The following is a 15,211-nucleotide window of genomic DNA, read 5'->3' as shown; positions in this document are numbered from 1 at the left end:
GGGTGGATGGATGGATGGGTGGGTGCATGAATGAAGGATGTATGGATGCAGGATGGGTGGGTGGATGGATGGGTGGATGCATGTATGATGTATGGATGGATGCATGCATGATGGGTGGATGCATGATGGATGGGTGGGTGGATGGATGGATGGGTGGGTGCATGAATGAATGATGTATGGATGCAGGATGGTTGGGTGGATGGATGGATGGATGGGTGGATGCATGAATGATGTATGGATGCATGCATGCATGATGGGCGGAGGAATGATGTATGGATGCATGCATGATGGGCGGATGCATGATGGATGGATGGATGGGTGGATGCATGCATGATGGGTGGATGCATGATGGATGGATGGGTTGATGGGTGGGTGCATGAATGAGTGATGTATGGATGCAGGATGGGTGGGTAGATGTATGAATGATGTATGGATGCATGCATGCATGATGGGTGGATGCATGATGGATGGATGGGTGGATGCATGAATGAATGATGTATGGATGCAGGGTGGGTGGGTGGATAGATGGGTGGATGCATGAATGATGTATGGATTGATGCAAGGTGGTTCGGGCTCGCTCACTGCGCTCGATCGCTGCGGTGCAATATGCAAATTAGTTTATGCCTCACCACTTTCAAATGTCACCAGCCGCCCCTGAAAGTAATTAGATTGGAGTCTTGGAAGTGGTATGGGGAAACACAATTTATGAAGGAACACTGTATAATAATAATAATAATATTAATAATAATAATAATGTGTTTCTCATATACAGCTTGCTAAAATGTATTTTGACATTTCCTTAGCTACAAATATTAGTTGTATCTAATTTGGTGGTACTCTTTTTATTGACTTCAGAAAGCTGAAAGACTAAGTGGCTGATGATGAGTCTGGTGGGCCATGGACTGCCAGACTCACAGTGGCAGTGGTCTGACTAACGGATTGTGACTTTCTGCATCGTCCGGCGATGGACTGCCAGCTGCGCTCCCTGGTGTTTGAGCGGCCGAGGGGCAATACAATATGCTGAGCTGCACTGGCGCAGTCCCGCTGAGCATATTTGGAGTTCCTCCACTGCCACCCTTTTCATGGCGGTGAGCCTGCCACAAAAAGGCTGGCAGTAGGGTCCCCTAGAAGGCCCCATACCCCCACCATGGGTATGCATTCAGGGGAGCACAGCATTGTCTGCTTGTACCTCAAGTTCCAGCATGACATGGACTTCACAGTCCATGCCGTGCTGGAACATTTTTTCCATTCCTATTGCAGTGCCCTTTTTCAGGGCACCACCACGTGAGAATGACAAAAAGGACAGTCTGCCTGCATGAGTTCAGGGCACCACCGTGGGAATTGCAAAAGGACCGTCTGCCTGCACATGTTCAACGAGTAATTAGGTGGCTGGACTTTGCACTGCTTTGGCGGTGCTGGGCCGGCGCAAAGCCGACGCAGCACCGCCAAAGCTGTACTCAGGCCCTAAGTCATTCTTACTAGAAACCTGTGTCTTACAGGTCACACACAGTGGTTAGCAGTGTAGAGGTTACACACTCTAATACCAACAACCCTTGGCAATGCCAATAGGTCTGGCTTTAAAGGAATGGTGCATGGTGATATGAAACATTACAAGTAAATAGCATGGGAATTAATTTGTATTTGTGTGGGAGTAAAGAACTGTAGAATACTGCTGGTGTAGGGTAAAAGGCCAGGAGACAGCTGCACTGTACAGCCAGACCTAAAACAAATCCATATAGGTTAAAGACTGCCCTCCTCCCATCTGTGCTACTGCCAGAGAAAGACAAACACCATAAATTCTCCAGTTATCTAACACACTTTTAGTAGCATTACAATGTTGTGTGTATGTGCTCCTGAAAATTCAAGCTCAGCCAGCTGGATAAATAAACTAAATAGTCACAGCTGCGTTGAGGGCAAGCACTGTTTCTGTAGAAGTGCACCACTTCTGTTCAATCAAAACATGCACTCCTGGCTCCCACATGTGGGTGGAGCATACGCCCAACTCTAGAGGTGCTCACATAATTGTCTGGTGACAGCTCCGCTGTTAAGCTAGACCATAAAAACATATTTATGTTCAACATGGTGACAGTTAAGGTGGTGCCCAGCACATGCAAGGATTCAGCAAGCTGATAAAGGTTTTCAGGCTCCTGATTATTCAAACAAATTGACGAAGACAGGTGCTTTCATCCAAAATTCTTGCTTACAGTATTTCTAACAAATAATTGATAGATTACTCAGCGTTGGTTTTAGCTCATTGGTAACTGTCTTGTTCCATACGATTTATGAGTGTGTCAGTTCTATTAAGAGGTTAATAGTCTAACACACTCTTTCTGCATGGTATTGTGTGACTGGTGAATGAAGTACCACTTACATTCACAGCTGTGCTCCATCTTGTGATTGTCTTAGGTCGAGCCTAGAGTCAGCGAGCATGCGCTGCTCTGCGAGCCTTGTTGTGTTGGAGTATGGACTAGAAGCCCCACCCACTCTCCGCCCATATTTGTCATTGGCTTGTGTCATTGTCCTTCGTAAATCCTGGTTTCTGATTCATAAATAGGCTTCATGGTGTTTACGAGTAGTGCGATCTTTGCTCAGAGGACATGGCGTATTCTCAGTGTGCAGTGTGTGCTGCGTTTAAGGTGTTCTATGAGGGAGGTGGCACCACAGGCACTCATACGGGTCCTGCCGGGCCGAGCTACTTTGGGGGCACTGTGCGTGCTATTTGTATATGATTCGCGGAGCCTACTGCGTTGACTCGGGTTACCCTGGCACAAACGGTACCCATCCCCACATGAAACCCTCTCTCCTGCCACTTTTCTTACATATTTCAGCATAATATTTCCTTCCTGCCTCCAATGCTTCAAGCGTTTGCGCTTTGGCGCCCGTCGCTTAATCTTCCCGTCCCACTCAAAGAAAAAAATAAATATTAGACACTTCAGACACGGTTTTACAGCTTGTTTTCTGTCTGTTGGAGAGTGACCTGTAAATTGTTAAGAATCTGACACCTAGACGCGTTTCCCTGTCAAAATCAGGAAAAAAAACAGGGCTGTGAAAGAGCCCCTATTGAAAGACATAAACTCACCCTCCGAAGGGGTTAAATGCATCAAAGCTGACCCTGGGTTAATTAATTTATAGAACTTTTCTGGGGTTCTCAAAAAGAGTACTGTTGCAAGCAGGCCCAGTGGTGTTTGTAACTGCAACAGCCAGTTGTTTTTTTTATTTTTTTGCTGCCAATTCAGATTGCATTATGGGACTCATAGTTTAGATTTTAGGATTGTAACTAACTAACTGTGGACCCAAAGAGTCTACCATGGGAAGTGCTGTCCACGTAAAAATAGAAGACTATCGCAGTGTTCGGCGTGACTGACTTTAGAGCTACAACTCATGCATGATAGAGTACTGTAAGGGGTCCAGTCGAGTAATTCCGGCCCCCGGCCCCGACTTCCCCTGTGTGCACAGCACACGACCACCAGAAAGCCTCACACAGCTGGAATTGCTGCAGTTCAGAAATGTTAACAGCTGACACCAATTTTGTTTTCATCCAAAAGGAAAAGTCACAGTTGGTGATAATGTAGTGCTTTATTTTCAGTTTAAGACTGTGTTTACTAAATTAAAAGGTCTCTCCAATAGCTCCTATTCGTGTACTCTTTGTCCTGTCGAAGTGGCATCAGTATAAATAGTTATTTTTTATGTCCGATTTTAACGAAGTCATGTAAGTAGAGCTCGTGCACGCGCACTCTCTCTCTCTCCCTCTCCTTCCCAGTTATCCACCTTCCTTCATCGCATCCGGTTTGCTGTCTGTAATCTTGTCTCCACAGACATTAGGTGCCACACTTACATGTCTAAGTCGTGCTGTTCCTACTGCAATAAAAGTATAAAACATGCTCTAGAAACTCATTGAATAGCATTAGAACAAAGGATGCACAATCTCAAACATCTAACAGACATCCGACTGCTGGCTCCTTCTGTAAGGCGGGGTGAGTGGTTTATGCGAAATTGAACCTTTCCCATTCGCGCCCATTTTCACAGACTGCGACGGCAGACGCAGGCAAGGACAGTTGGTAGGCAGTAAGCTGACTTTTTTTTCGTTTTATTTTTATTTTTTTACTGCTGTACCAAGTATGCTGGTCTGGAGCTTCTGAGGGTGTTAAAGAGTCTCGGCAGATGCCTCGGTCCTTGATGCCTTATATCCCAAGGGTGGAAGGTAAACAGGCCAGGCCAGCCAGCCAGCTGTGAGAGAGGCACAGAGGTCTCAATGCGCATAATTAAGGAACCTTTTATAAGAGCAACCGCTCATTCAGCGGGACATTCATATTTATCATGCAGGTATAGACTTTATTTTATATTGCTCCAGCCAAACTAGGGGACCATCTTCATCGACACATAAGTGTGGTGGGTAAGGACCAGTGCTGTTTACATTATTCTTAAATTGACAGTGATTGCTACATAAGTAAATCAAGAATACAACCCAATTTGACGGAGTGACACTTATTGTTGATGTTGTTGCTAGTGTGCATTTTTGTGCCTTTGTTGACACTTTTGTGATTGATTGTTACACCTCAAAGCAGAGTGCATAAGGGGAATTAGTTTCTATTTACCACCCTGATTATTACCTATGAAAGCACTTCCAGATATGTGAGAACAGACTAGCAGTTGTACAAAAATAACATTTTAAATAAGAACTTCTCAATGCAGTACTATAATGTGCCTATTAGTGTCAAAGTTTCCATGTTAATAAACAGTAGATATTGTAGCACCCAGGATAATGTGCTGCAAGGCTAAATACTTATAAGATTCCAAAGGTGAGACCTATTGGCTATGCCAATGCTTGTCCTTAACTGGCAGGTACTGCACAAAAAATGTACCCAGAATGCAACAGACAGCTAAAATAAATATATCTTCATGTTTCATGATTTTTGTTTTAAAATCTTGGCAACTTCCTACTATTAATGAAGGTTTAAAAAAGATAGTGCACATTCTGCCGAAAGTAGGTTTTGTGGGAAATAAAAAATAGCAAATCTTCACATTTATGGGAGAAATATTTTGAGTGTGAACTGGGCACAAATGTTCTAAAGAGAATGCAGAATCCACATAGGATAATTTAGCATGTTTTTTAAAAGAATTTTTGAAAACCCCAAACCATTATCCAGGTAAAAGCAAAATATAAATGTAGCAAAACCTGTACATAATCAAACATTGAACTGCCTTAGGAAGGAAGGAAAGAAAGAAAGAAAAAAAAAGAAAGAAAGAATGAAGGAAAGAAAGAAAGAAGGAAATAAAGAAAGTCACAAATAATCCTCCAAGCAACCAAGCATGGCCAAAAAGAACTCGTGCAGGATTGCTGTTTTGTGAACTTTCATTACTTCCTACCAAAGTAAAGCTATGGGTTGGAGGCTTCTGACAAAGACTTAACTTTTTATGCATAATAACAAAGTGTTCCTGAGAAGAATGCATTGGGAGCAATACAAACAGTGAGCAAGTGGAAGTATTAGGACATCTGTAGCCACTCATAATCAGTCTGGCTGTGGCACTAAGTACTGACCTCATGGAGAGGGGAATGGAATTAAGCAGGTCTAAAATAAGGACATTTCCTGGGTCAATCCAGAACATCATTAAGACCTACACCAATAGCAGGAAATCAGATGAGACAAAACATGTGAGATGATGGATTGTAAAGCAAATGGAATATTTAACCAGATTTTGAGCATACTAACAAAGAAAAGGCAAGCAGCAGACCAAGGTCCTACACATCCAGTCCATATGTACAGTGAATTTTAAGGTGGTGCAATCACTTCCCAACCCGCCATCCAAAGGTGTCAGAAACCGTCGTTTTTTCCAAAGAAAGCGGAAGGTGTCAAGACGCAGCAGTCAAAATCAATTCCAAAATCACTTCTTTTTATTTGAATAAATCTTTAAAACTGGCACACAGCCAACGCCTTTCGTTCCCGTTTTTTAGCCAATGGGAACTTTGTCAGGGCTCTTTCATATGGTCTTGAAAAAAAATAGTAGCAGGTATGTGGGTTCAAGTACTACCGCAAATGGAAATAAAAGTCCAACTCATCGAGTGCTAACCTCTGCTAAGCCGCGCAGTACTTGGAAAGGCCGTCCGGGTGTGGAGGCCGATCCGCTGACCCCCACTGCGAGCTGAGGCCCATCTATCCCCAACACTACTCCCAGGGGCGCCACCCTATGTCTCTGAAGAAAATGACAGCTAAGACCACTGCTAAGGTTTTGGAATTTTTCTCAGCTGCAGAAAAGTGGGCCTCCCGGAGTGGTGACACAAGTGCGTCGACGATGGCCCTTACTAAAGCAGAGCTCCTGACAATGTTCAAGGACTTCAAAACGGACCTACGCAAGGATATCAGTCAAGACATCAAGTCCTCCATTGACGAGCTCCGCTCTGACTGTCAGAACGCCTCTCATCTCTACAACAGGATGTGGTTCCGTTGGTACATGGGTCATGGACCTGGACGCCCACCACCAAGAGCAGCAACAACTCACTGTTGAACTCAGAGAGGATGTCCATTCCCTTAAAGAACAACTCCTCCAGTGCAACTTAAGGCGGAAGACCTCGAGAATAGATCGCGGCGAGAGAACTTACGTATCAGAGACCTGGAGGAGGGCGCAGAAGGGCCAGATAAAGAAGCTTTTGTGGTGGGCCTCTTCTCGGAAATCATGTCCCCCCAGTCTCTCAAGGTCAAACTCGACAGAGTACACCGAGTGGGGCCCCTACAGCAAGGAGAGAAGAAGAGACCACGCAACGTTTTGGCCAAATTCCACTCTTATAAAATCAAGGAGGCAGTTCTGCAGGCAGCAAGGGCGAAGGACTCTGTCACGTTTCAGAATTATTCCTGCCACATCTATAAAGACGTTGCGCCTGCCACGCTGGCCAGGAGACAAACACTCAGACCTATAACCACCAAACTGCGCGACGATAAAATCAGATACCGGTGGACCTATCCCATTGGACTAAGCTTTGAGTACCAGAATAAGAGACGTCATATCACAGATCTTCAAGAGGGGCTGGAGCTGCTGGGCATTTCCTCAGGTGCGGGGGCTTCGGCGCCGGGAGCATCTGGGGGACCTGCTCCTGCGAGATCTACGCCTCCCTTCACGTGGTCACAAGGCTCGAGACGCTGACTATTGTATCCGGATATAGCTCTGAGAACCTGTTCCCACTTCATCCAAGGACTGTCCTGCCCACTGACACCTGTGCGCCTCTTTACTGGACTGCGGTGGGGGCCTGCATCTACCGGGTGAGCCGGGAATATTGATTCCTCTATCCCCGCTGCGGCCCCTGCATTGGTGACTTCTGGTCCCCTTTCCCTGAGGAGGGGTCCTCCATTATCAGTGATCTTCCTGAGTAAAACTGAGTCGGCCGCCTTTAATTTTTGACTTGCAATCATTTTCCCCTAGCGATTTTGTAGACCTTCGACACTCAAAGCGAGCCAGATTCTCGATCATTGCCTGAAGTAGTGTAATGCTACATCTTTCCGCCCAGCCGTGGACTTCATTGCCTCGGACTATTGATTTTCTTTGTGCCTAATGTGCTGTTTAACATAATGCCGTTGAGATGCTGATTCATTGGCCTGCGGGGGCAGGCGTGGACTGGGTCCTCGGACCCGAGGTCCTCCATGGTCGCACTGAGGCCTTTCTGGCCTTTTGAGGGGACCATGACTTTAGTTAGTTCTTTTCCTGTGTTTCTTTCTGTTCAAGTTTTGTATGAGGTTTGTGGGGGGTTTCATGGGTTTGTTGGGGGGGGTGGGTGGTGGTGGTTTTTAAACTCTGCTTCAACACCTATAGAGACGCTAGTGTAGATTCGGGTCACGGACTGAAGCCTTTCGTATTTATAGACGGGCGGGTCAGGGCGGTGGTATGTTGGGTCCCTTTGGTTTTAGAGAGAGTGGCGTTCCCCCATCTGTGACATGTCACCCATTACCATAGCTACATGGAGTGTTAAGGGCCTGAACCCGCCACGGAAGCGTCTTAAGGTATGGAAATATATCATAGATCACCAGCTAGATGTTGTGGCCCTACAGGAGACCCACCTAGCCAGGGCGGAAGATGCGCGACTTAAGCATAAACAGTTCCCACTTATTTATAGGTCCTCGTCGACTACGAAGCACAGGGGGGTGGCCTTAGTATTTGGAGCTGCGATTCAGTTCCAACCACTGGGGGTTCAGGGCGGTAGGGATGGCCGCTGGATCATGGTTAAGGGGCGTCTGAGAGGGAAGATCTGCACCTTTGTTGCTCTATACGCTCCCAATGCGGGACAAACGTCCTTCTTACACACCCTGTTGGGGAAGGTTTTGGATTTTGTGGAGGGCCCCCTAATCCTTTTGGGAAACTTTAGCCTAATCTTGCAAAAGGACCTCGATAGCACGCACACGCAGAGATCCGATGCAGGTTCCTTTACCGGGGAGACACAGCAACGCATTCGTGATCTAGGCCTCTTAGACACCTGGCGCACACTGTGCCCACAGACTCGTGACTACACATTCTTCCTCCCATGTTCACAGAACATACTCTCGTCTAGACTACATCTTTATTAGTCAGACATTACAGGGCACCCTTCGGGGCGCTAAAATCTTTCCCATATCGGTTTCCGATCACAGCCTATATTCAGTTTGTCTACAATGGCGTGGGCCTGTCCCGGCTACACCTAAGTGGTACTTTCCACCTTCTCTTGTGCGTGATAAAGACTCCTGCACCAAGCTACAAACTGTTATCGCGGACTTCTACAAGTCTAACCCCCCAGGCGACACCTCAGAATTTTCCACTTGGGACACCCTAAAGGCTTTTCTTTGGGGTGAATGTATTGCCCTTAATGCTGCCCTGAACAGACAGCGCACCCGGGAACGTGATGCACTCGAGGCTGAGCTGGCCACTACTGAGCGCTCCCATAAAACGAACCCCACGAGACAAACACAACGTCAGCTCACCGCTCTCAGAGGCAAACTCCGGGCCATTTACTCTAATAAGACAAAATACACCCTTCTCAAATTACGCCATCTCTCCTACACGCAAGGTAATAAGATAGGTATGCACTTAGCCCGCCAATTGCGGGATAAGCGAGAGAAAGAATATATAGGTGGTATTCTGGACTCAGCGGGAAGGGTAACTCACAAAGATGAGGAGAAAGTGGCCATGTTCGGGTCCTTTTATAGGGACCTCTATACGGGGGACTACCTAGACGAAGACGCACAGCAGGCATTCCTTAAATCGCTGTCCTTACCACAGGTCTCTGAGGCATGGAACGATCTACTCACTGCTCCCATCACCATTGCAGACGTCAACCTAGCTAGTAACTCTTTAAAATCCAATAAAGCCCCGGGACCTGACGGCTATACAGCTCTTTTTTATAAATCATTTGCCCCCGAGCTTTCGCCCCATCTTGTATCCCTTTATAATAAGATGGCTGAGGAGGGGAGGGCATCTGGCACCATGTCAGAAGCTGTAATCTCAGTTATTCCTAAACCATGGAAGGACCCTCAAAGCTGCGCCTCTTATAGGCCGATTGCCTTGCTCAACTTGGATGCTAAACTTTATTCCTCCATCATTGCTCTTATGCCACTTCTCATTCACCTGGACCAGTCGGGCTTCATTAAAGGTCGACAAACGCATGACAACACCCGTAGAATTACGCACCTTATAGAGAAGGCTAACAGGTGCCGTATTCCGGCGATTCTAGTAGGCCTCGACGCAGAGAAGGCCTTTGATAGGGTCGATTGGTCTTTCCTCTTCCACACGCTTACGGCCTTTGGTTTTACCCCAACATTTCTTGATATGATAAGAGCAAACTATTGCGTCCCCAATTCTAGAGTGGTGATCAATGGAGTGCGCTCTGATACCTTCCCGCACTCACGGGGGACTCGGCAGGGGTGCCCCCTCTCCCCCTTACTCTTTGCCCTCAGCATTGAGCCTCTAGCCCTGGCGATCCGTAATAACCCAAACATCAAGGTGATCCCGTTAATTGGTGACCCCCATAAAATCTCGCATTTTGATGATGTGCTTTTATCTCTCATGGAGCCTGAAAGCTCCTTACCAAGCTTACAATCCGAGCTCGACCAATATGACGGAATCTCGGGCTTTAAAATCAACTCTGGGAAGTCCTTTATCCTTAACCTCACTCTTGCACCGGAGATGGTTGCTCAGCACCGCACCATCACACCACTGGCTTGGGCCTCTTTGTCCATTCAGTACCTGGGGGGCTCCCTGACGCCATCTATTCAGGGGTTGTATGGGGCCAACTTCCCTCCCCTCCTCTTATGCATCCAGGCTGAGCTCACAAAGTGTAAACCGCTCTTCCTCTCATGGATGGGCCGCATACATGCAATAAAGATGACCCTTCTGCCTAAACTTCTTTATTTATTTCAAGCTTTGCCTATTGTACTGGATCTCGCCTTCTTCCGGAAAATCAAAGCAACGATCTTGCGCTTAATCTGGCAGGGGGTCGTGCACGCTACTCCTACTCTTTGCTCCGCCGCCCCCGCGCAGAAGGGGGAGTGGGCCTGTCGGACATTCATCTGTATTACAAGGCTGCTCAGTTGCGGGTCCTTGTTGAATGGTCCCAGAAAGATTCTGAAAAACACTGACTTGGTGTGGGGCACCCGTAGATATAGACCCCCAAATACTTACCTCAGCACACCTACACACACCACTCTCAAGGTCTGGGACACAGTCTCGGGTGACGACAGATGGACCTCCTTCCCATCTCCCTTTACCCCGATCCACCACACTTCCTTTTTTCCGCCGGCTATTCGTAAGGGCCCCTTTGATGCCTGGAGGAGGGGTGGTTGCTTGGCCCTGATTCATCTATTCTGAGACGGTGAGCCTCTCACCTTTGAGGAGTGCAAAAGGGAGTTCGACTTAGAGGGTATTGAATATTACCGCTACACACAGCTAATGCACTGAGCCCTCGATCCCCAAGTTAGGGAAGCTGCTGCCTGACCGCTTACAAAATTCAAAGCCTTTCTCTCCCAGACGTCCTCGATGAAAGGGGTAATCTCCTTTATTTATTGCTTAAGACCACCCTCTCCCTTCGACCCAGGTACATGAGTATGTGGGAAGACCTGATCCAACGCCCTATCTCTGACGAGGAATAGACTCATCTTTGGTCTGACACTATCCGATTCCACCCCTCCATAGATCTTAAAGAGGCGCACCTTAAGACTATGATGGATTGGTACCTTCACTCCTCCAAGCTCCGGCGCATATTTCCCGACTCCTCGGATAGATGCTGGAGGGGATGCGGGCTCCTGGGTGACTTTCGCCACATATGGTGGGATTGCACGTCTATCCGGCCTTTCTGGGATGAAATCCTGGCACGCATAAAAGAAATGTTGGGCTACCCCGTCCCTACTACCATGGCGGGGGTTCTTTTGGGGCTTCGTGACCCTTCCCTAGTACATCAGACCCGTGCTGACAAGATGATTATGTGGCTATGTATTGGGACGGCCAAGGTCACTCTGGCGGCTGCCTGGAAGAAAAAGGATGCTCCGGCTATATCCCTGTGGCACGTCCACCTTTGGAGACTATTGAGCCTTGAACATATGGCTAACATCTTCAGGGACGACTACAAGAACTTTGAATTCAAATGGGGACCACTGGTTGCTTTTCTCTCTCGAGGCCTTCCTTCTGCTGTTTGTCCCTCTACCATCAGGGCTTTACACCTCTCTCAATTCTGACCAATGTCCTAGTGTCTTGTGCTCTTTTGTTTCTTTTCCTTTTTTGTTTTTTTTTGTTTAGGTATATTGCCGCCACCACAGTAGGGGTGGGTTAGGTTGGGGGGGGGGGGGTAGTGACTTGTTCTTTTATTAGTTGTTTTTCTGCTTGCCCCACGCTGGGACAGGCTTTGTTGAGCTACAGTTGCCTCTTTCGACACCTTGCTGCACTCCAGAACCATATTTTAGACAGTAATAATGCGGACACTTGTCTGGCTGTATGAGGCTTGGTCAGCTAACTACTCAGATACTTGCTTTTTGGTGTACCGCAACTTTATTGGGATAGTGGGAAACGCTCCGCTAATCTAGCAGCTGTCTCCCTCATCTAGCTAATGGAATTCGAGGAGGAGCTCACCTCCCCTGTTTTCGATAACTCTTCTGTATACCAAGCTTTCATCTTGTCTGTTTAATCCCTTGTGTGTAATCTTATGCTGTAGCCTTGAGTGCCTATAGACTATATGCTCCTAAAAAATTCTAATAAAATATCTTTGACAAAAAGGCATGATTTGGCACTTATTCAGTGGTTGTCTAACTAAAGGAAAAAGGGGTTTGAGCATATTTGGGAAATATTGCATTCCTGTTTTTAAAATAGACCTTCAATATAACTTTTCAGCATGTTAGAAGTCAATGAACGTTTTTCCGTTTGCTTCAATTTTCTAGCTAGAAATGACTTGGAAATGAAAGGGAGAAAGAAACACATTCTTGAAACTTCTATGGTTGAGATCATCATGGCAGGATGAAAAAGTAATTTGTGGTAAATAATTAGTACTTTTATAAAAAATAGTTGTTCAATATTACAAAAATACTTTGGGTGATTTAGTAGCTAGGATTGTAAAATTAGTTTTAATTATGGTAATTTTGTAGTAAAGCCAATAGATATCAAATTTTAAAGTAATAAAAATATTGTTTCTATGGAATAGCATTCCATATGAGAATAACCTCTAATTAAACCACTTTCTCATAAAACCCCAGGGAGCGGAACAATTACTCACCTGGGAAAGATGGACTGCAACATCTGCATGTGTTACCAAAATAGAAAAATCTCCCCTTTTATGCTGATGTTAAAGGAGAAAACATATGTTTTTGCTGCTGAATTTCCTCTTTCAATACAATGAAAATTCCAGTGCACTAATGTCAAATTTAAGGCAACCCTTCTCTCTTTCTTTCTATCTCTCTCCTTTTCTTTCTACTGTCATCTGCCTCCCTCATTCCAGCTCTTTTTCTTTCTCTGTCTCTCAGTCATCCTTTTGTTTCCATCCAAATGGTCTTTTCTTCTTCCCCACCTCTGAGTTCCCTCCTATCGTTGAGGTAAGGTATATGTCACAGAGCAGTACCTTTGGCACAGACCGAAGATAAAATGGAAACTGTGCATCACAATCAGAGGGGGAGACGCCTGCTGAGTGAATGAGCTGTTGATGTGCTCACCTGGTTTGTGTGCCTTCTTTTAGTCCAGATATGGTTTCTGTTGGTGGTTGAATGTCAGGCTTCACTGTTGAACATGTTGGACTCTTTTCTCATTCGTCATATCACTCATTTGCCGTCCTTTCATTCTTACATCCATGGTTCCATTTTTCTTTCTTATCAGAGTGAAATTGGACACAGCCCTCCTCCTGCCTACACTCCCATGTCAGGAGTAAGTATTTCTCCATCATCAATCATCGTATTAGGCTTTCTGGTCTTTGGATGTCTGTCATTGGTGTCTGCTGGATTTTTCTGCTCACATCCCTCCGTATTCTCTGCTACTATAAGTAGCACAGCACCAACAACAAGGAATGTGAACCTATAACTTCTTCTGCCCAAATTTACATCAGGAAGCGGGCACCATTAAAGATTTCTGGTTGGGGTGGAAAAGGCACCAGACTTAGCTGGATATTGTCAAGCCTACTTTAAATTCAACTGCGACATTTTCTTTTAGACTTAAATGAGCAGCTGAAATTGTAGGTTCTTGGTTGATGCATTAGCTCCTACTTCATATCAAAAACACTGCACTCTTTCTGGATTGGATTGTGTGACTGGTGGTCGAAGTGGGAAACATTCTTTAGATCGTAGTGTTTACACCGCGATGCAGTTAGAACGCAGCCGTTACAAAGCAAATCGTTATAACGACTAGCGCTGGATAGCGCTAAAACCTAAGGAATATTAGAACATTGGAATGTTGGGAGCTCCATTGCAGACAATGGAGTGCTCCCTGCTTCTACGGGCCGGTAAAGGCCCGCAGAGCAAGATTCTAATGTTCTACAAAGGCTTCTCGAAACTCGAGGGCTTGAGCTTCAAGAACCCTTTGTTTAATTTGTTAGAACATTCTGCCCACTAGTGGCAGAATGTTCTAATAGCCTTATCGCCCTTCGTAGCAGGGCTATACCAGCAATTAAAAATCCAGCTGTCTCGTTAAAGTCCCTCGCCTTCGGCTCGGGCCTTTAACGATTCAGCAGGCCTTTAATAGCCGGTATAGCCCGCAACGGCGGGCTATAAGGCTATAGTAAGATTTACTATTCAAACACCTTCCCTACTGTACGTAGACTGGTGTTGGAATAGTAAATCTTACTATTCCTAAGTCCAGCGCCCTCCAGTGCAAGTCGTTGTTACGACCTGCCTTGTAAAAACTGCAATGTTACATACCACAATAATTTTGATTGCATTGTAACATAACATATTCTGTTGAAGCACCACTTACATTCACAGCTATCTTCCATCTTGTGATTTTACCTTAATTGACTGATTCTGAAGGAGTGCCATGCAATTAATGCATGCAGAATGCAACAGGCTGCTAAAATCATTGATAAATAATCACAATGGAGCCTTTTCCAAACTCCTAATGTTATATTCGTTACAATGTTGTCCTAAAAAATTAGAAGAAATATTTAAAATGTTGCAAATAATGTATGATGTCATCAGTGACTCCAAATCAAGAACGTATGGTCACTAAGCATCCACGGTCAGACATGTTAGGGAACCCACGAGGGCCAAAACCAACAGGGACAAACGTGTTGAAATGCTTACCTCCTTAAGCACTCTTGAATTCAGGTTGGCCCACCATGTCAGGTGAGGGTCAATAAAAAGCCCATTGGAACTAGTCTGCAGTCAGTAATGGTGATCATCACTGCCCTAAGCAGAGGAAGCTAATGTGAAATGTTCACAACCTAGGGCCTGATTGTGATGCGGTTAGGAAAGCATTCCCACCTAAGACCTGATTCTAATGTGGTTAGGAAGGCCTCCTAATGGCATTTGCTCCTTTCAAATTGGATCGGGAACGTGTCTTCCCAACCCAGGGCCCAATTATGATGCGGTTAGGAACAGATGCTCCCATTGAAGTCAATGGGAGTCCAACCAAATCGTATCTGGAAGCATCCGGATGCATCGTACTCCGCCGGTCGGACTCTCCCGATCCGAGTGGGTCGGAAACCATTTACAAACCGATTCGGTCGGTAAGCTTTCCAACCCGCATCAGAATCAGGCCCCTAGTGAGAGGCTTCATGATATGAACTGATAGG

At 45.9% G+C, this 15,211-nt stretch overlaps 1 protein-coding gene across 1 annotated transcript in view; it reads left to right on the top strand.

The window, feature by feature from the left end:
- Positions 1-15,211, top strand: part of ERBB4 (erb-b2 receptor tyrosine kinase 4) — a 2,375,242-nt gene that overhangs the window by 2,344,040 nt on the left and 15,991 nt on the right. The window contains exon 26 of the mRNA XM_086955561.1: positions 13,306-13,353. Coding sequence (XP_086811687.1) covers positions 13,306-13,353 — 48 coding nt within the window. The remainder of the gene's footprint in view (positions 1-13,305; positions 13,354-15,211) is intronic.

This window comes from Lissotriton vulgaris, chromosome 2_1 (assembly GCF_964263255.1).
Source record: "Lissotriton vulgaris chromosome 2_1, aLisVul1.2, whole genome shotgun sequence".
In the NCBI taxonomy this organism is placed as follows: domain Eukaryota; kingdom Metazoa; phylum Chordata; class Amphibia; order Caudata; family Salamandridae; genus Lissotriton; species Lissotriton vulgaris.
This window is presented reverse-complemented; position numbering and strand designations above follow the sequence as displayed.